Source organism: Meleagris gallopavo, chromosome 6 (assembly GCF_000146605.3).
Source record: "Meleagris gallopavo isolate NT-WF06-2002-E0010 breed Aviagen turkey brand Nicholas breeding stock chromosome 6, Turkey_5.1, whole genome shotgun sequence".
Lineage (NCBI taxonomy): Eukaryota > Metazoa > Chordata > Aves > Galliformes > Phasianidae > Meleagris > Meleagris gallopavo.
Window position 1 is genome coordinate 43,362,321 of NC_015016.2, and position 22,592 is coordinate 43,384,912.

Here is a 22,592-nt window from a genome sequence, read left to right on the forward strand (position 1 = left end):
GCTAGAAATGAATTTTTAATTCTTATGAATCTTAAAACAGCAAAAGTCACTTTAAATTCCATTCCTATTCCTAACTACTGTAGAGCCAGTCATGAAAAAGACATTCTCAGAGGTAGCCATGAACAGTTTCTTCTGAATAAAACACCTACTCTAGCATGTCATCAATACTAGATGCAACCACTTTGAGACTCCTCTGTATTATAAGCACGCTACTGATTTTAAATTCCATTTTTAAACAAAGCATTTTAAGGGACCCTTCGCATTAGTAGCCAGAATGGACAGTAGATTCCTCATTCCTTCCTTCCCCATTCTTACTCTCAGACACACACACTGCTTCCCCTCTCCTCAACTTTCCGTGCTGCTCAGAACATTAGCCTCCTTTCTTACTTTCCCTGCCTTCTTTCAACTCTCAATTAAAAATATTCTTCTACTAACATGTCTTCTTACCTTAAAGTTCTCTGGTTCTTTAATAAATTTTGCAGGCCCAGAAGGCCTTCTTTTCTCTCTGACCAGTTGGAGCTAGCACAGCGATTTAGGACTTCAGCCACATCTTCTGTCTGTCTCATATATGTTGGTATGCTTCCATTCCTAGAGCTGTAGGACCTTTCTGAACAGGCACTTGATGCATCACTGTTGGCATCATCATCAGAGTACATCCCGTAGGACTCGTATCTTCTTCGCACAGGCTTCTTCTATTGTTCAGAAACACCTCACGTTAACAGCGATTTACAAAGAAGTATTATCCATTATCAGTAGAAACACCAACATTTCCAAGAACTGATGCAAGCCCTACTCCTTGCACTGACAAATGGCTCTAACCGTTCAGCAGTTCAAAGCCAGTTAATAAAAAGATTTTAAAAATGTATGGCTTGCATAGGATTCCAAATATAAAAGCAAAGCAAATGGAAAGAAGACATACGTTTGATGAAACGTTCAGCTTAAAGTTTACTTGTAAAAATTCATAAAATTGCGTGATAGGATGACAGATTGCACTGAAAGTTAGTTATTTCACTTAACTTTATACTTGTTAAAGAATAGAAGAATCAGGTCTAAAACCATATTCTCTCATTTTAACTTACTTTGCATCAAACATGTTAATATCAAAATATTAAACTACTGAAGAAGGAAAATAATTTCTATACCTTAGTCCGTATGTCTCCTAAGAGCTGATAGCAGTAAATTATTGAAAAGAAACAGAAATTGAGAACAGCAAGGTAAGGCATAGCAGCACTGTGACTACTAAACTACCTGTCACTGGAAAACACAATCTTTTGCAAATTTGACTCAGTTCTCTCTATCTGATTAGCATATCATGCATTACCAATAAGAAGTCTGCCAAACTTCCATTTCCAAGGACACATTACATGATGTCACCTTCTGGTTGTTCACAAAGCTAGTTGGTCAAAATCTTTCTCTCTTACACTATTAAAGTATGGAAGCTTCACTTAAAATTCATTTTTCCATGTGCTTCTCAATCTTGTTCTGATTAGCAGCATTTTAGAATGTAAAATATTCAAATGTTCTAATTGCAACAATCAGTAGAAATAAATTTGGAAAATGTCCTACTGCGAAATCCCAAATACATTAAAAAACAAAAGCAAGCCAACAAAACAAAACACAACATAACAAAGGCCAGAGAAAAAATGCAGTTTATCCTAAAAGGACAAACACAAGCTGCTGCAAAATAACTCTGCCATTCAGACTCTGGAGCTGAACTGAGTAGTTAAAAATCCAGTTTCGTTACACATTCAAATAAGCAGAAGTGATTGTTTTCCCTTTAGTTACCGTTGCAGTTTACATAGGGTTTTCATTTTTCCTTGCTGAATAGCTTCAATGGTATTTAAATACAAACTAGTCAATACATCATGTAATAAGCAGGCTTACTGTCAACAGCACACGCATACATATGCATGGACGAGAGTAAAGGAAAAGATAACATAACAACAAAGCAATCCATAATATTTGATTTTTATATAATGTTACTGTTCTACCTTTTAAGAACACAATTCTGATAGGGGGCTTTAGCCTATGATGGAAAAAAACATTCATAGCCAGATTAATCTAAAAAGAGCCAACTGCATGGGAGGCAAGCGGTCTTGCTAATACTGTAGTACTCTACTTCAGCTCTTCTCGATCCTCCCTAGGTGTGTAGATTCTAGCTAAAATACACAAATTAATTTTCCTCTAGCACTTATAGAAACATCATGCTATTCTGCATTCAGGTAATACAAATGAGTTCCTATGAACAAACTTGATTGCTTCAGCTAAGCAGAGAACATTCAAGTCTTAGAAACAGTCATTAGAAGCAAGAGTTTCTCCTCAACTTATTACGCATTTCCTACTATATTTGTAACCAAGCTAAATTTGAATAAGCTATGAAATTGCTCAAAGAAAAGACAGACATTACGTAGCAGCAACATGGGTTTTCTTGTTATAGACAGAAACTTCTCATGTCCCATGTGCTATTTCTCTCTATTTGACATTATAAAAACCTATAATGCAGACTGAGTTTGAGTTTGTTAACAAGCATTCCAGATTTCTGCCCAAAACTTTTTGCAAGTTCACAATATCAAAAATGATAAACACTAATCATCAACAACACCATGGCTTGTTAGGCAAGATGTCACAGATAATACTATCTCATGCCTGCGAAAGCAAACAACTTAGAAATAAATTTATCATAAAAACAGTATTAACCAAGAAGTCAATAAGCTGGCAAGACTATACAAACTTGATTGCCTTCTTCAGATTTTTCTTTCTTTAAAATTTTGTTTCCCTCTCTGAAAGTAAATGGTATTTATGGTCCTTTCCAACGCAAACTTATCTATGATTCTAGATACATTTTTTTGTTGTTAAAAAAATAACAACAAACTCCTTAAAGAATTCTATTAGTTATGTAATAGATATTATATATAAATAATGTTACACAAATTTTCTACAGTATGTGATAAAAATGTTGAAAACTTATAATACCAGTATTTTAAATTATTTGAAGATTTCAGCTTGCTGAGACTGATGGCAGAACAATGAAACACATGACATGTGCTTTCAGTTTGGCTAACTGGGCCCAATGGAGAAGAAGCCAAAAGACCCTTTTAAAGAACAGTCCAGTTCAGACCAAGAACAGCACGACTAGCTTAAAAATCAGTGTAACATTTTAAAAATAAAAACCAAGCTTACTAAACACTGCCTGTCAAACCATCAGTTTCTCTCTCCAGCATTAACCTTGCACACTGTCAAAACAACTTTAAGTGTGCCTTAGCTCTCATCATCCCCAGCTCTGAGAAGCCCACCAACCTCAATCTATCTAGAAGTTGTGTAGCTGTTGTGGGACACTGCTTCTAAGTGCCTTCTGCTCAAGAGGCTCCTCCAGCTATAGGAGCCCAAGACTATATCCAGCCTGCCATGGAAAATGAACATTTCTCAAAAGTTAAGAACAAGAATTCCCATGCTTTGCAGCTGAAGTAATTCAGCTTCTCTTTCTTCCACACCTTCAAGTCAGTAAGACATGGAAGGACAAGTTCTTTTGCACTCTTCAATGTACAGACACTAAACATTTTAGCAGTTTGCATCCTACACAACACAGGCATGAGAGTCTTACCAAAGCATCTGCTACTGCCTCTTCCACATCAGAACCCGTGTTCAGAACTCGCATAGCACTAACTGATGAGGACAATCTACTCGACTGACTAATTCCAAAGCTGGTACCTGTGAAATCATCAACAAAAAAGTGGGAAAAAAAAAACAACAAAACAGACTTCAGTCAGTACAGTAACACAAAATATTAATAATAAACTCACTATTAATAAAAAACCCAAGCAGAAGAAAAGCATTTGCTTAATGGTTCTAATAAATCACATAGGGGCTAAAATACAGATGTTTTCATCCCAACATCTTTAGTGGTGTGATGAAAGGTGCAACTGAAATAACAACAGGAATATGAAGATTCTATTCCGGTATAACAGAAGAAAAAAACACAACAACAAATTACTTTGACTAAAAGAACTCAGCAGTGCCCTTCTTTTTGTTTGTTTGTTTGTTTAACATCTTCATTTTGGGTTTTTGTTTTCATTTCAAAGGAAAGCAAAAATAATAGGAAGGCCATAGAGACTACTGATGAAAAAACTACATGCATAAAGAATGCACTACAAATACTGAATAAGTGGAAAAACTAAAAAATCCTCTGCAAGGAAAAATAAAGTGACTGTTGTTAGGGAAGGAAAGGATTATCATTGGGGCATGAGGATGGAGACAAAATCTAGTAACACAAACATATCTATCTGGATTATTAAAACCACAGAACAGAAATTAATATAAATAATGCTTTTTACAACTGAACTATGAGGATAACCAAGTGGGTGGGTGAGAAAAAAAAATCCAGGATGACTGCACATATGACAGCAAAGTGTACTCATCCTTCACCTGTAGCCCCATAAGCATCAGGAGCGTAGAGGGCACCAGTGGATCTGGAGTGATGTCTGGAAGCTGCAATAACAGGATCATACAAACCCTATCTATTACCGTGGAAACAAAGTGCTGCAATAGTTGCTTAGATGAACAAAAGCACATTTATCAAAAAGACAGAGCTTTAGCACAAGAAAATGAATACTACACAGAAGGATAAAGATTCAGACAAGTCCTTTGATTATGTAGAACAGAGAGGTTTATGTACACTGCATATTTCATGCATGATTTTTTAATTTGAAGGATTAAGAGCAGATTAAAAGCAAATATGTTCAAGTTCGAAGAAAAAAGGAAGCATAGGTACACACACACACACACACACACACACACACAGTATCCTCAAAAACACTGGAAAAGGTTCACTAACACTGTTTTTCCACTGCGGTAGCTGCGATTCTGCAAGTTCAAGAGCCAGAGCTCACACACCAAATTTGGAAGGAAGTAACTACTACACAAACTGTGTTAGCAGCTGACAACTGGCATTAGCTTGAGTTCTTGCCCATGTGCAGATAAGCTAGCCTTCACTTAAAATCACGACTTTACAGGTGCAAGTTAAAGTTATTCAATTGTAATTAAAAAAATAAAGGAAGTTAGTGTAATTAACATCTCACATTTTTATTGTTTTCTTAACAACACATGGCGGTTACTATGGCTGCTGAAAATCCTTCAAAGTTATGGAAAGCTGGAACCAAAGACCCTTAGGACTTCTAAATAAAAAGGAGCACCCTCTTTTCTTCTGATGCTTCTATAAAACAGAGATTCTAAAACAGTTGGCCTACACAATATTGCTAGTATTTTCTTTCTTATATCAAGAAACAGTAATGTTTTTTTAACAAGTCAGTTTTCTTCTGCAGTTCACTTAATGCAGAATTTTACAATCATGTAACTGAAACTGGCTTTGAAGACTTTGAAGTGTAACCAAAGTGACTTGCATCCCAGACATAATTCTACAATTTAATAAAGAACTGAAAATGCAAATATTTTACACCTTTTAGATATATTAAGCAGTAAAAATAGAAACCAGGAATTAAATGAATCACCGTTTATTCTGATTATCATACACAATCTAAGAGCCTGGTTTGAATTGAGCAATTCTAACACAGATCAAATCACACTTGAGGAACAACGTATCATTTAACCTGAGTGAACCCCAAAATGATACTGAGCACTGCAAAGCCCCCAGAAACAACACTGTTTTTTCCCCTTTCTCTGCTTTTTACAAAGGTACAGCTAAGTATTTTATGCCAAGTGAAATCTGCATGGAAATGTTTAGTTAGGTAGCTTTATTAAGAAAATAATACTTTATGGAGTGCTTGGTTCTTCAGAACACACATCTCAGTATGGAAAAGGAGACAGAACATGTCAAAACATGTGCATCAAGAGTGATACAGCTGGAAGTACATGCAACAGTGGAGTAAACCTTTCCATTGTTTTCATCAACAAGCCCTGAAAACTAAAGGTAAACTTTAGCCATATAATTCAAGATGATCCTGTCTCCATATACATTTGAATTATGCTGGGAAATTTTCTAGGACAGTGAAAGGAGGCACTATTTTGGATCAAATGCAACTCGTTTCAAAAAGTATTTTCAAGAATATTTTTTGTACCCTTTGAACAGCAGAAGTAACATATTTACTTTTAAACAATTAAAATGAAAGATAAGATTAATCAAAACAAGAACTATTTTAAAAGGAGTCAAAATAACAATGTATTTCTTGACTACAGTATGAAAATTACACTGGCTTGCTGTTTGATAGCTGCATGTAAGAGAAAAATTGGCCCTTCCATACTAGCTACCAATCTCTTGCTACTCAGTGGCTTTTCTTTCTCCCTTTGTGGTCTTACATTGAGATGTGATGCTACAGAAGCACTTCACATAGAGAAGCAACTACAAAACAAGTGTGCCAGTTTACCTGAATGGTTTAGCACTTGTAAGCAAAACTTCTTCTGCTAAACACCAGATAATACAAACATTTCCTCCCTTCCCCAATACCATGTGTAACTATTTCTGTTACAGATACAGGGACTGATTTGTCTTCTAATTCTATCCTTGAAAAAAACAACAACATCTCATAAGACAAAGCTGGTCTAACAAAATACTGAATGACATTTGAAATTCACAAGTAGAAGGATTTCAGGTTTCTTTCAGTTATAGTTGTTTGTTTGTCTTTAATTCGAACTCCCATACTTGCTACTTTGCATTCCCTGTGCTATCAGTCATTCAACCTATTGTGTTTGTACAGGTATTTGTTCTGAAATCTAATACAAAAATTAAACTCCATCTATAGAAATAAAATCTCAAGTAGCATCTGGCCCAATGATCCACTAAATACCATTATTATTGTATTCATTTAACAAAGATTTTTTTTTTTTAATTAACAGCACTGATTAAAAAAATCAAATCAGATCTTACATGCATGCAATTAAATTCAAGGTGTAGGGCAGCAAAAGCAGCACAAAAAGAACTGGAAAAATCTCATTTTTAAGAGAAAAGCTGTGTGTATGCTACAGTACAGCCCACCTGCTGTGTTTTAGTAAGACAGACAGGTTTACTATTGGATCCTGCATCATGTCTACTTTTAATTGAATTTCCCAATTAAACAGCATCTGGGTAGATTAGCATTAGTTACTGAAACAGCTTTCATTCAATTAATCCACACTTCCCCAATAAAAACCACGGCTGACAGGAAGCACGCTGCCTTAACAGACTGCAACAGACTTCCAGTGCTAATTAGGAGCACAGTCATGTGCTTCATCTGAAAGAGAAACCAGAGATCTTCTATATTCAGGATAGGCTTCACGGCTAAAATCACATCACCTTAAACTGCAAACAGAATTACACAGTTCAGTCTTAAGGAGAGAGTTTTGTACTGCTGAAAAAATAAAAATCTAGCATGTAAGATACTTTCATCAACATCTGCAACCAAGTTTGTAGCAAGCTTGACAAGGATTTAAGAAGTTTCCCTAATCCATAGCATGTTAAAATAGTTACAAGCAAACTTCCCTATTCCTTATCCACTTCTCAGAAACACAAACCAGCTTGACAATTATACAAAATCATCTAAGTGTTAGGACAGCAAATTGAAATGCTCAGTGAAAACAAAACTTACAGCAACTCTAGGAACGAGGACTGAAAGTGGTTACACTGTGTGTGTGAATGTTAAAGTTTTCAACTTCTTTCTTTCCTATGTAAAAACACAGTTCAATTACTTCTCTGCTCCACAATCACTTTTTCAACTCCGATTAAAAATAAACTACAAAACTACTTTGGTTCATGTACTAGAATAAGGACTCGGCTACCTGCCCTGCTCATCTGCAGCAAACTGAAGGCAGCCTACACCACAGTGACTCCTCTGAAGCAGTTCCTTATCTGTACCACTGCATTACTCCCTTTAATGGCACAGAGCACTCTGATGACAGGATAGCTAAGCACAAAATCTGCTTCATTTCACGTATTAACAGATTCTAGGGAAAGGTGGAGAATGACAGTCAAGCTATATTTTAGTTGCTCAAATGGATGAATACTCTAACAAAGATCAACACGTAATTTCAAAAACCCTCCAAAAGCAGAATCACCCTTTAAACAACAACAAACAGCGAGGTGCAATGAATCACACATCTCTCCAAGCTCCTAAATTTTAAGGTAAGGCTAATACTAGCAAAGTACTTTTGAAGTGTGCAACCCATTCACACGTTGGTCAATTTTCCATCCAAGTAAATGGTGAGTGAGCCAAGGAAGGGAAATAACGGTGGCCTGCTACAAGCTACATGGAGGAGGCATGGGTTCGTTAGGTGCAAATAATGAAGGGCAAAGACAGCCATGCACGACAAGGGGCTCTGAGTACTTACCAAGGGGTGGAAAAGAGCGGACAGGGCTCGTGTCCCTGCTACTTTCACGGCTGGCCTCCCGACTGCACCCCTGACTCACACTAGGCCGAGGAATGCGGCTGCCTCGTGCTAGTATGATTCAGGGTACAGACAAACAGCAGCACAGAAGGGAGAAGACATAAGAAAAGTTGCAGTTTTAATGATATTCTGCTTTTCACTAAGATCAATGATGTATTTCTACGAAAAGACACTGATGATTATGTTGTATTTTAAGTTTTAACTGACTCCACACACTTTCTTGACTGTGCTAGAATACACTGAGTGTAGTCAGTTCAGTGAAACTACTTTTTTGGACAGCTAACAAAATTGATTTATCAACTCTTCACCGAATGGTTGAAAAAACTCTTGAAAAAGATGGAGACTGAACAAGCAATAAAAAAATACGGAGAGAATATTCATTCAAAATTCGTGGTCACGCTCTAGGTAATCTACTCAACAGTAACAGAAATGAAAAATTAAGCTTTCACAAGAAGGAAAATATAAAGACCATACTGCTAGGACATAAATCAAAAATACAAAATAAAGTAGATGAAGAACTGCAGCAATACCTATTGAAAAACACTGTTTGATTTCAGTACAGATAATCAAGTGTAATCAGCTTATACTGTGAAGCATAGGAAGCAGGACATTCATTTTTGTATCACAGAAATATATATACACACACACATATCCAGAGGACACAGAAGTAATAAAGAAAACCTTCTTAAAATGGTAGCACTTTTATTTAATGGATGTGGTAGTTTGGAGGGTGAGAAAAAGACAAGAGTGAAAGAGGGAAGGAAGAAATGGAGAAGAGAAGAACAACTACTGCATTTTCAGAGCAAAAAAGCTATCTGCTTCAAGTTAGAAAATCTGTCTAGTTTATCAATTCCTAGTGTCAGCATCCAGGTACATTTTAGATTTTTATTTATATGCATTCTAATTTTTACCATTCACCTGTAATGTAAATGCAAGGAATAGTTAGCCAGCACATAACATAAAATCGTCTGTAAAGAAATCAAGAATTCTCTATCAGTTCTTACCTACTGACAATCTAGAAGGACTAGCTTCTCTACTGCATCCTTGACTTCTTGGGATTTTGCTTCGTTTTTGTGCAGCTGCAGGGTTCACTAACACTCTCTGAACCCCTGTGTTCATAGTGGACAGTGTAGTTGTTGTCAAAACTCTTCCAGGAGATCCAGATCTACTGCCAGCTGAAGGCAAAATGAAGGAATGTAAGTGACAGCACATAAACAACCAGGGTTTTAAAAAATGCTTAAAAACAGCAGGAAACTGGTGGTAGATTGAAATGGTCTGAAAAAACAGACATGGTAAAAATGTGAAATTTAAAGCACTGGTACAAGTTCTTAAGGAACCACACAGCAGGCAGATACAGTTATCAGAACAAGGAAGCACTTGGTGTGGCACTGAGCACTAGGTATGCTCAAGAAACCACAAACTGCATTTCCCATTTTCATCATCAGTTTGGATGTCCCTGACACGAACACTGGCCTGTTCTTTCAAATTTCACTGTGTCATTGATCATGTTTTCTATAGTTATGTTAATAAAATAATTTTTAAAAGAGCAGCTAGGAAGCTGAATTGAGGAACTATAAACCAGTGATTTTGTCATTATCCCAGCTCTTCCAGTGCCACCAATGTTATAATAGAATGAAATCATTATTTTCCTAACATAAGAACTCTTCTTACACGCTCCTTAAAGCACAGGTTCTTCAAACTTAGTGGAGTTAAATAAAATGCCACTGAAAACAATTCAAATATTCACATTCTTTGCTGTGGAGATTACTCCACAAATTTAAAAGCTTTAACTAGTTTTAAACAAGGTTAAAAAAAACTGATCAGGACATTCTATTTAAACACCTTGTATCTTTTATTAACAGTTTAAGTACAATTGTATATTCTGAAGTACACTGGAACTGTTCATTTCAGCACAGCATACCCAATACAAGAAACTTGTCAGTGGTCCCTGATGTGGATCCATCCTTTGACATCGCTCTTGGAGCGCATGTCAGCTCTATGCCCTAACAAACAATCCACTCTTCTTTTACAACTCTGTACCACCAGTTGATATAAATTTATTTGTATTTCCAGCTGCGGAATTGAACAATTCTGACCAAAGACATGGCAAAACACAATTTAAACCAAAGGTTAATTATGTGCAGATAAGAATATTCCATTAATCTTTTAAAAATAATCGCGTAACCATATGACTTCACCTATGCTATCAAATCTATGACCTTAACATGCAACATCTTAACTAAGTTTCATGGGATGCTTCTTATGAGGTGTATTTTATTAAAAAAATGAGTTTAATAAAGCTTGACTGTATGGGAAAAGAAACAAAATCCTAAACAAAACAAAATGTAGGCTAGGTGAAGGGAGAAAACAAAAAATATATACCATGCATATACCTTCAGATTCATTGTTTGAATTCAAACTTGAAATGGTTATTTAGCAAAATGCCCTTTTCCAAACTACGGACCTATTCAGCAGAAATGATAAATGAATTTTAAACAGCCTAGAAAAAAATAAGCATAGCTTCTGTAACTGGGGGAGTGTAGGGAAGGAAAAAGAATAGGCAAGTGGATAAAATTGCTGTGGTTTGCAGAAGTTAAGGGTTTGTCAGTTTCTTCATGTTGGGGTAATTCAACTTATGCCTGATGCTACTATGCTGTGCTCCCACTTTCCAGTATTTCCAACCCAAATGCTGGAAAAACCTTTCACTGTCCCAGAGATTTTTAGACTGTTTTTTACAATACATCAGAAACTGGAGAACTTCAATTCTCCTCAAAATATACAGGTGGAATATAACCTCTCATTATTCTAGCTTATTTTTAGTATTTTTTGCCTGACCTGCAGAGCATACCACTTTAGCCTAAATAAACCAAACCCAGTGTAATATCCTGAAAACGTTATTTTAAGAGCAACACCATTGTCATGCTGTTCTTAACACTACCATCAGCATCAGATCTAAACACCGAAAGCTAGATGATTAATTAAAAAGGAGGAATTACTCAAACAGTATTCTAAACTGACAAAACCCTCCCAGTTCTGCTGCCTTCTGAATAACAGTTGCATCATAGGAGTTAAGTGCAGCATGTGGAGAAAAGCAAGCCAGAATTTCTGCTGAATAGGGGCCTTAAAATGAGGTGTGTAAAACAGGTGATCAAACAATGATGTATACACAAATTCTGTAGACTCTTACCACCAATGGGGTTAGCAGACTGTGATCCTGAACAAGTGTAAAGGCAGGATTAGGGTGGGGGTTTATAGTCCATGAAGAGGGAGGGAGCAGAGCAGATTTAAAAATGGATGGCAAATGGAAATAAGAAAGCTTTAGTCATTTCACACAGGAAAAAAAGCCACAAGGGGGTTATGCTAAAGCAGTGCTTTTAAGTAGCTTCCACGATTGAAGAACTAAGTTCAAATGCCATATACAAAGCAGATGAAGCAAAGCTGCACAAGCAAATTACAATTCTTCAGCTTTCTAATCAACAACTGGGTAACACTGAAGAATTAATTTCAATTAAACATGAAACTGTAGCCTTCAAATTACTTTTAAAAAATACTAGCTTGCCAAAACAACTTCAAAATTTCAACAGCTGAACAAAAATTACACACAAGGCCAAAACATATTTTTGTTCAAGACAGACAGTAAAGGAACTGAGCTGCAAGTGCGGTGGATGACCAAAAAAAAGCAAACAACTTTCACAATGGCACATTTGAAAAGACTTGCATATAATTTAGGGTTTTCCTCTTTCTCAATTCATCTGAAGTGTAACAGTAAGAATTTGTTTCCATTCAGAAATTTTATTCTTTCTCTGAATGAAGACTGATTTAATTTTAGCATATTAACTGAGAACCAAATAGAAAGGGACAGGAAAAAACTGAATAATTTTTTCCATGGATAAAGTAATGGGATGCAGGTCGTATAGATATTTATTTTAGGAAACAATTTAATAATTGAGGTAAGTGTAGGAGTAAAGCCCATCTAAAACCCTAAAAAGTATCATTTGTAAAAGCATTCAGATCTGCAAGTCTTTCACACAATGAGCTTTGAACAAAAATACTAAATAGTTTTAAACCTAAATTTACAAAAGCATCTCTGTTACAGTCTTTTGTTGTTGTTGTTTAAGAAGTATTAAGCTTGAATCTAATATGAAATTATTTCCCTGCTACAAGTGAGGAAACTAAACCAGCCCCAAATAGGGAAACATCAAGAATCTCACTCCATGCGATGCTGTGAAAATTTTTATTTATGTAAAGAAGCATCATCTGAACAGCAGGTATACACTGCCTGACAGCTCTCCTTCACATTATATTTGCCCTGATTACCTTCTTTAAAGTGTAACAGAATTGCTGTTCTCCCCAACTTACAGGTTATAAAGAGCTAACTGAAAGCATCAGTTCTGAACAGAGGTAGCGATAAAAGGCACTGAAGATGCATTCTTATATTTAATTTTTACACATTATCACAAGTAAACACATCTAATTATTTCAATACCTACTCATCTCTTTTGATATCAATATGGTTAAAAAAAATTATCTTGCAAAAAAACTGTCATCACCTGCAAAAATCAAACTGTACATGCTTCAGTTTGTTTCCTTGATTTGTAGGCAGTTCAGTGTGACATGATGTTTATCATCAGAGAAGTCATAGATCACTACTTAAATTTTAAACTCCTTTCCCTCCCGTTTAAGAATTTATTACATTCCTTTAAAGGAAGATCAGCTTTTCCAAGTATCAGTGGAAAGATACAGATATTGCTCACTGCTCTTACTAAAGTAGTTTTTTAGGTCATTTGCTGTCCCTACTTTGCCCTTAAACTATTAATCCAAAAATTCTTTGCTTATGATAGAGTTTAGTTGACAATGGAAACGGAACAAGTTTTGCACAACTTTTGTCACAGCCAATAACTAACTTAACTTTCAACCACAAATAATCATGGGATTAGATAACAAATAATCATGGGATTAGATAACTATCCATGAAAAGTTTATTTAAGAACATTTCTGTTATTTATTTTATTATTTTTTATTTATTTGCTCAGTTTGGGGTTTTGGTTTTGTTTTGTTTTGTTTTTAGAATTTTACTTCACAAAACCTGAAATTATTGGATCCAATTTGATCCAACTACGTTTGACGGAAAATGAATTCTACAGAGTAGAAGGGAACGGGAAGAGCTCTATTAGAAAAACAAACAAAATTTTTTCTACTTTTTTAACCTCTAAAATTCTAATTATGAGAAATGCAATCATCACTACAAAGAAGATAAACATTTCTGCCATTAACCATGGAATTAAAGGTTTTTACTGAAAGTAGGTACAGTTGATCAGAAAAATAATTACAATGGGAAATTGAAAATCTATGCTACTTACTAGCTTTGTAACATGAAACATGTGAAACTATAGCCTTGGTTAATTTATTTTCATTAATTTTATCATTCATTTCTGTTCCTTTCATTAATTTAATTCAATTCAATTTAATTAAGAGATGTTTAATGCATTTCACTAGATGAGACAAAGCTGAAAACCTGAAAACAACATAGGTATGTTTTCAGAAGTCGGCTGTAGGCATCAGGTAACAAACAAACTGCCATAGGTCTGCCAGTGTCAAAGAAGGCGAGACAGAGTCAGGTCTCTAATTAATGACAGGCAGCTCAACTAGATGAGAAATTCTCCATTTGCTTTTGTTTATGAGCACACAAGAAAATGACTGGGGATCAGCTAACATACAGCAAATTTATTCTTTACAACTTTAGGTTTCAGCACAAGCTACAGAACGGACAAGACTATCTGGGTAGTGTGTAGTGTTTTTTGTTCCAAAGATAAAAGTAAAGGCAAGGTAATGTCTGTAACACAAAAAAGGAGTAAATATTCAAGAACTAGCATAGTGGCCTAGCTTAAAATGAAATCTGGTGTTTCTGGATGAAAATATAAGACTTTTTGAAAAGTGAAATATTAATTTTTTAAGGTTAACACTGAAGACACCATTCAGCCTACACATTTTTCTGAGTTATTTCTCCATGTATTACATATAATTGACACAGATATTTTACTGGTGTTGTGTGTTCAGGATTTGGGGAGGAGGGGCAGAGAAGAATGTTGAGGGGTTATAACTGAAGAAAGAATTTAAGGGTAGGTTTCGCTTCTTTTTACATGATCTAATTGAACTGACAAACTAAGACCTAGCCTACTATTTTGCCCAGAGAAAAACAACATGAATTAGAAAAGCATGCAAATACCACTGACCCAAAACACTGAAAAAATACCTTCATTTTTCTCTGGCGATGATGAACCTAAGGCACAGAACAACAACTCAGTATGTAGCTTGTTCTTTTTTAAATTAACTTTGACTGTAGCCATTTGTCAATGAACGTATGCTAAAGCATTTGGCCTTTTATCAGGTATATCTGAGAAACAGCAAATACATACGCTGAGACTGAGAGACCACTTTGGTTCTACTCCGTCCTCTGGAATCTGTTTTAGAATTTCCAATACCAACAGAAGGTGTTGAAAGCTTTGTTCGTATACGACCTATAACAGAAAAATTGCATTAAGTTGGTTTTTCACAGCAACGTAGAAAGTAGAGCATTAGTAGCATTTACTAATATGTTCTTAAATTTCTGCGCATAAAAACAAAGCACAATGTAAAAGGTGAAAATTCACTTGGGATAATTAGTAGAAATTTGAACATATTTTAAGGACTTAATAATTGAGGGTTCAGAATACTTCTCTGATGCTTCATGCCTCAGTGAATTATTTGCATGTTACCATTTAAACACCCTGAACTAGTTTGTTCTTGCTTCCTACATTAATATGTTGATCACACATTACAAAAAGAGAAATTTATTAAATGTATAACAGGCAATGCAGGTGCTAATATTGCAGACTTAGTCTTTTCATTAGTACTTGTGTTTATAATTCTACTTTCACTGTCACAAAACTACAAAACTAGCCTTGTTTAATTTCTGAATAGGGTTCTCAGATTTCTTCCTAAATTCTGCATTCTTTTTAGAAATCTGAAAATTATCTTCCCTATTACTGTACTGTTTCCCTGACCATGGTAAAATAGACTTCTACAGGATTTACAGCAATTAGGAAATATTAAGTAAAATTAAGTCTCAGTGTCAGCATGATATCAAAAAATACCATTCCTCTCGGCAGACAGAAGAACTGACAATTCTGAAACAACAAAAATCACTTCTTTCTAGAATGCCAGAGGTTGAAGTTTTTTGCACTATTAGCTATATCCCTCATAAATGTTCAAAGAACAACGAAATTACCAAAGAAAGAAACACAGAGGGAAAAAAAACAAAAAACACCAAAAACCCTCCCATAAAACTGTGCTAACCATGCTTCTCAGAAGTTTCACAAGCAAAACCTGAAAGATTTGAGCATCGTGGATCAGGCTCAACGAGTAATTCATTTTTTAAAATAGAATAATTTAAATGCTTTCCAGACACGTACAGTCAGTATTAGACCCAGAATAACCAGGTACACAGACTATTCTTTAGTTCTAGTCTCTTTAAGCTTTCCACACCAGAATTTGGAGACCAACCAAGTTAATATTATTCATCCAAGTATAGGGAATAGCTATAGATGAGAGTCTATAAGAAGAGAACCAGAATAAAGGAGGTTATTCACTAAACTAGTAGAAAAAATATGTTAGCAAGATTGGTTAGATTAAGTGCTCCAAACTCTACTAGTTATCCCCATGCAATGGCAGTGTTTTCCCAATGAGTGCTGTGAGACTGCAAGGCATGTAGACTGTGTTCAGAATTTGGCCCCAAATCATAGGAATACAGAGTGCCACTATTTCACTGCTGTGTTAAATTATCGATTGGAACCTGGTTCATTTTCATCAAAGTAAAAATAAAACACCAGCAACAAGCAGTTTGTATTTGTGAGGCAAATAAACTATTATCTGTCATTAATGACACGTTTAAACAAACAGCATACTGAAAATTGATTCACAAGTCTCAAAAAGATGAATTATAATAGCAGCACCTGTTTCCCAGAGCATGAGCATATTTGATGAGATTATCTGTGACTTGCTTTAAAAATAAAATAAACAAAAACTATAAAGCTCTTATATTTTCACACTGAAAATGTTAAGCAATGATACTTCGATTGCAGATTGCAGATGAGTACTGGAAAAATAATTTAAAAATACTACATGACAACCAAGTATTAGATGCATAAGCTATCTGGAGTTACGTATCTCCACAACACCCCAAGAAGACCACATTGTACTTTCAAAGCTTAATTTGTATCAATGAAAATATAAAGCAGAAAATATTAGCTATTCTAACAAAATATTTTCTTACCATCTTCAGAAGCTGTTCCTAAACAGAAAAATAACAAAATACATGATATTCCAAACAACAGTGTGCGTCTTTAATTCCTTTTCTGAGATAATCTTAGGAATCTTGACAATTTACCAGATCAGGAAGAAGTCTAAAACCTAGATTACAACTCCATTAATAAACTGAAGCAGAGTTATCAAAAAACTCCCATGCTATCCTTTCAGTGATTTACAGGAATGCAACACACAGCACTGCCTTCCAAACTTGTCACAAAAACACAAGAAAAAAAATAGAAAGAGTAAGTAAGGCAACTAAATGAGATCCTGACCAAAATAGACTTTATAAATATTCTAGTGCAAGCTTTTCTGATATAAAACATACTACTATAAATTATCTCAGACAAGAACACATCACAAGAACTGTGTTTCACACACTGGACAGTTAAAACTCATTAGAAACTCCACCAAGGAGAGTTTCTCTGAATTGAGTGCATGATTACTTTTAAAATCTACATGAGATTAAGTTTTGTTCAGAGAAGTGAGCAGGTAGAACAGGAGCTTGCTGAAACAAGATCACACTTGAACAAATACGTCAACTTTAACAAGGCTACATTATGACAAAATAGTGGGACGAATGTGAATCAGTGCATACGAATCAATGAGAAGCTATCTATACAGTGCTCCATTTCTCCAAGCTCCTCTGAAACAGATCTGATGATGATAGAAAAACAGACATACAGGAACACTCATAAAATGTTAAATGGACTAAAAAAAATAAGTACTCAAAGGATAGTTCCATTTTTCTTTTCATTCTGTACTGTACCAGCATATCTGACTGACTTCTTCATATTGTAATATCCTGAAGTCACTACTGTTAAAAACTTTCTCTACACCTTAACTCAGTGTAAATTTCTCCACAAAAATCAGGTACAGAAATACACATGTAGGAGTACCTCAGTTTTGCCAAATCAAATTTGCTAGTCTGTGTTAAGAAAAAACATACAAACAAAAAAAAGAACAGAAAACCCAACATTCTTTCAGAGCTTGATCTTGGAACATTTAAGCCAGGCTAACAGCTAGCTCTCATCCCAGGACGAGTGGTGCTGCTTCCTTTTATCCACCTTTGTAACACAACCAACTTTTCTGGCCAGCCAAAGGTTCACTGTCAGTTTCAAGAAATTTTAAAAAGAATACGACTCATCTCCGTTCTATCTAAGTACCTTTCTGGAATTTCTTCACCTACAGTAGTTCATAATGGAATACTACAAACGAGGAGTGAAAGAAGTCATAGAAACAAGGCCATGATTAGCAGTAGAAAGAAAAAAAAAACTTCCTGCAGGAAGCGGTTAGATCAGGGCAGCTGTGTGATAAACTACAGCTTGAGAGTTAAGATGCGTTCATTCTGTCTCACATCATCTCTACAGATTATCCCACCAAAACAAACAAAAAAATCATTGCTCTCATCAATTGTGGAGCGCTTCCCCTTTTAAACAGGTGCATGGGACACCTCCACAAGTCATGACACAAGTCCTTAAGAAAGCTTTTTCCTGGTGACAATGTGCAAAATGCACACAGCAAGTGCTCAGCACAGTCTAAATCCTATTATATGCAATAGAAGGAAATCTGACATGGAAATAAGTAAGAAAGATACTAAAATACCAGAAAATCGTATTTTATTGACTTGCCACCTGCAACACCCCGAAATAGCTAAAATTCTTCCCAGAGGATCTCTCTTATAGCTACATGTGCACGATATTGAGTTCTGTAGAGACCTACCTTCCCACTATTTTCATTTCTGTGCTATTTTGTGTATATTTCCCTCGGGAGACTCAGTATACTGTCTATGACAGGAAAAACATCACCTGCTCTGCTTTCAGTAAACTACTCATTCTTCTAAACGTGCACGTGACAAGAGTTATGAATTAAGTAGCAAATGCAATTGACTTGTGAAGTGTTTCCCAACAAGAAATTACCACTACCAGGTATCGACATGGGAAACATTACTTGCACACACCTGATAAAGTCTAACAAGCACTATGAGAAACATGATTCTCAATTGCCCTGAAATTATGACAAAAACATAAGCCAACCCCGTCCATGTGTAGTGAACTAAGAAAAAGTTAGTGCTGAAGCATAGCTGGACTACTTGGTAAGCTATTTTAAAAGGTAGGTCTCCTCAGCAAACTATTCTGTAATAGAATTGCATTGGATTATGCGACTTACAGGAATGTAAAGTTAAGTAGCTAGACCAGATTCTGATGGGAGCAATTTCTAAAGAGAAAATTTTAATTTCATTTTAGAAATTCTTAATTATCTGCTTATTCTGTTTTCCAAAGGCTGTTTTGCCAAAAACTCCAAAATAAAGCAAACAAAAAAGCTGACTTCAGAGATAGAGCTATGGAATACAACAAAACTAGACCTTGTCATAAAAACAAATTTAACTACAGAATTGCTCTGTAATTTTTTTTTTACTCTTTGGAGTAATAGCAAAATTCTGATAAAACTTCCTGTTGTTGATGTATTCAAAACGTTGACAAATACATATACACAACATATATATTAAGACCTTAAGATTACATAGGAGTTAATGAAAATAGTATAGTACATGTTAATCAATAGACAAACACAGTAAACATTAAATGTTTTACATAAAAGACACTTTAACATAATTAATAGAATTAGAAGACAGACTAAACAATTTCTTACCATCCATCTTGTCAGAAGTATCCTCTTTGTTGAAAAAGCAGGCAAAGAAACATGGAAAACTTAGTGTGTTAGAATAAAGGTGTTCACAGCAGAGTCATAAAACATTAATTAAGGAAAATACATTAATATTAAATGCTGTAGACACATCTATCTAACTTGTGCATGTATAAGCTAACTTAAGTAAAACTGGTTTCTGTCAGCCCCAGGTACAATATTACAGAGCAAGGTACAAGTAAGTACCCCGCATGGGGATTTAGCATCTATATTATCCAGCTTTGATCAAGCCTTTGTAGTAAAATATTTATCTACTGTTTCATGCTTGGCTTTCAGCATCAATACACATTTGTATCATTACTGAACTACAGTATCTGATGAAATTTGCTCCTCAAGTTGGGCTAAGGGACAGGAAGGGAAGAGACATCACAATAAAAACAGAGGCAAAATGGGACAAAGTTCCACTCAAATTTAAAAGCATTAAAGATTCACAAGTTCAGCTGGAAGTGCTTATTCTGACAGCAACAAGCTGAATTAAAATATTTAATGTGCAACAGATATAATTACAGCTCAAGTCTCCTCGATAGGCCATTACCTATTAAGGATGCTAAAGCTAGTCAACGTTCAGAATAAGATTGTCCTATATCGAGAAGACTCTTAAAATAAATTAACGAATACAAATAATTTAAAACAACAAAAACACACAGAGATACACATAAGAATGCTTATAATAATAAGCTAAGAGACAGAGACAAATACTAATTACTATGCTTATGAACTTGTTCTCTTAGGCTCTACATTTGCAGCTATTTTATCAAAATATAGATGTTACTCTTTCAGTAAGGGTGAGAATGAATCAGGATCAAACTGAGAAGTATTCCTTTTGTGTGACTTTAACAAACCTTGGCCTCCTTCACCATCACTACCTTTATACAATCCATCTATAACAGCATTTGAGTTTTCTATCTGTCAGTACTGTCACATTATCTTGCCATTTCAATTCAACATTGCACTCTTTTCCACAAGTCACTGTATCCGCTAGCAAGGCAAAACTTTCCCATTACTCAAAACCCTTAAAAGAATTTGACATGGACTAACAGACCATGTATTCACCACTCCCCATCTACAAACTCCAATGAGAATAGGTCATTTCTTTATCTGTTATTTCCCTGCATAAAACCACCACTCTTTACTTCCCTGAAAACCTCTGTGCCCTTCTTAGCTCCTGCTTGCAAAATTCTGAGCATGAATCACACCCACGGCTTAAGATGTTCTGAAAGCAAACCAGTATTCCAAACAAGAGCTAAATTTCTGTAAAATCTGTAATGATGAAGTAAACCCTATGTTCCACAATGAATAAACACCAACAGATTTATCTCTTTGCTTTCCACTTGACATTTTTCTCCTCCTCCTACTGCTATGTTTATTATCACTTTTATTTTCCTATGAGTCATCTCCAGCTTCACCTAAGAACAAGAGTTATGTCCTCTGGCCCACCAAAACAGACTAAAAAATACTCTGATCTTGAAGAATATTAATCCTGCCTATCTCAGGCTTTCAGACATCATGCAGGGAGTATCAGTTCTCCAACTGAAAGTCACGAGCCTCTCTCCTACAGCAAGCAAACTGAGCAGCCTAACCCTTTAGTCTACACCCAACAGCTTCCCTGATTCCCCGTGTGGGCAGTAGAGGGAGCCCACATCCCTATGCTGAAGTCCTGCTCCAAGCAGTGCTCTTTTTCAGAGCACTGCAAACACACTGGATCCACGTTCAGTAGCAGTTCAAAACCACTTCAAGTAGGCAACTGATGACAAAAGAAGCAGCTCACTTAAACCCAACTAAAAACACAATCAAAACCTTGGATAACATAGCTTACATCCTTATATTCTAACATCTCCCAAAGCACAACACAAACTGAAAAGCTAAATAAAAGTTTTGTTTTTTTTTTAAAGCTTAAAAAGGCTAAATAAGAAGTACTCTTTTTTTTCTTCTTCTTTTTTTGTAAATATTATTTCTCTGCCTCTCTTGTGACCATGATTGGCAGTATCACTTCTAGAACTTGCCTCCTCTGTGGTCCAGCAGGAACACAGGCTGAGAAGAAAAAACTAGCAGTGACCACTGAATCTCACCCCTACATTAAGGATAGCCTAAGAAGAAAACATGCCTAGTATTCCTTTATTCTCCTTATGTGATGGTCAAATTTAAACTTGGAAGTTCTACCATCTAACACCAACCATCACTATCAGGTTTTCTGCGAACCTGTAGCAAGCATTCCTGACAAGGAAGATTATCACTCAGGTGGAAAAAAATACTTTCACAGAGTTTTATGAATGGACTTTGGAAGCTCTCTCCAAAATCGGCTGTACACATTTGTGCAATGCTTTGTATTATATGAAGAACCACTACTTAATACAAGGATGTCTCATTAACTGATTATTTTACAACAGTGCTAAAGAGCTGAGAAAAAAAAAAAACATGGAAATCAAGAGTTCTGATACTGATTTCCTTTTTACTTTTGGATATAAAAAAAACACGATCACCATCTGCTGTTAAGTGAAGGTATCGTCCCTTCCAATACACGATGTAATACCAGATTAAGATGTTTAAAGAGCATAGTATGAATATATTCTTTACATCAGTGTTCTTCTAGCAGAAGAAAAATAAAAGATCTAGCAAAGTTGGTAACTTACGTGAGAAAATATGCTCTTTTACAACACTCTAGCAAAAATGACAATGAGAGTTTTTCAAAAGTAGGCTTGTCTTCCCATAACTCTTTGAAGAAAAGCCTCAGAAATAATTTCCCAGTAAAGATAAAGATGTTTCCCTCACCTAGTGAAGCGTAAGATCCTGGAGGCAGACCAGCTGCTGACAAGCGCCCAGCTCCAGCTGTCTGTCCAGAAGCATGGCGGGCCTTTGCCCCTGCAGCAGCATTAACATCAATGTCACTGCGAGACCTTTGCAGAGTTCCTGGGCTTGGAACACTCTTGCTGCTGCCCGAAACTAGTAACAACAACAACAACAACAACAAATTGTTAGTAATGAATAGAATTAATTATATTTGCAAGGTTAATGTTTTCTACTGCTGCAGCAAACCTGCAAAAAACACGTATTTCAGAAATAAAGTTAATATAAATGAGATTCAACTCTGAAAACTGGTGACAAAATCAAACTGTTTGAATTCTGCTTTATTTGTTTTCTCTCACGTAGACAGCAGCAGCTACTTTGGAACAGAT

General features: G+C 35.6%; 1 protein-coding gene across 1 annotated transcript in view; it reads right to left on the minus strand.

Moving 5' to 3' along the window:
- The window catches only part of CLASP2 (cytoplasmic linker associated protein 2), a 125,727-nt gene that overhangs the window by 26,459 nt on the left and 76,676 nt on the right, over positions 1-22,592 (minus strand). The window contains 8 exon segments of the mRNA XM_031553978.1: positions 448-692; positions 3,602-3,708; positions 8,314-8,421; positions 9,375-9,545; positions 14,787-14,888; positions 16,682-16,699; positions 19,366-19,389; positions 22,189-22,359. Of these exon segments, the coding sequence (XP_031409838.1) occupies positions 448-692; positions 3,602-3,708; positions 8,314-8,421; positions 9,375-9,545; positions 14,787-14,888; positions 16,682-16,699; positions 19,366-19,389; positions 22,189-22,359 (946 nt within the window).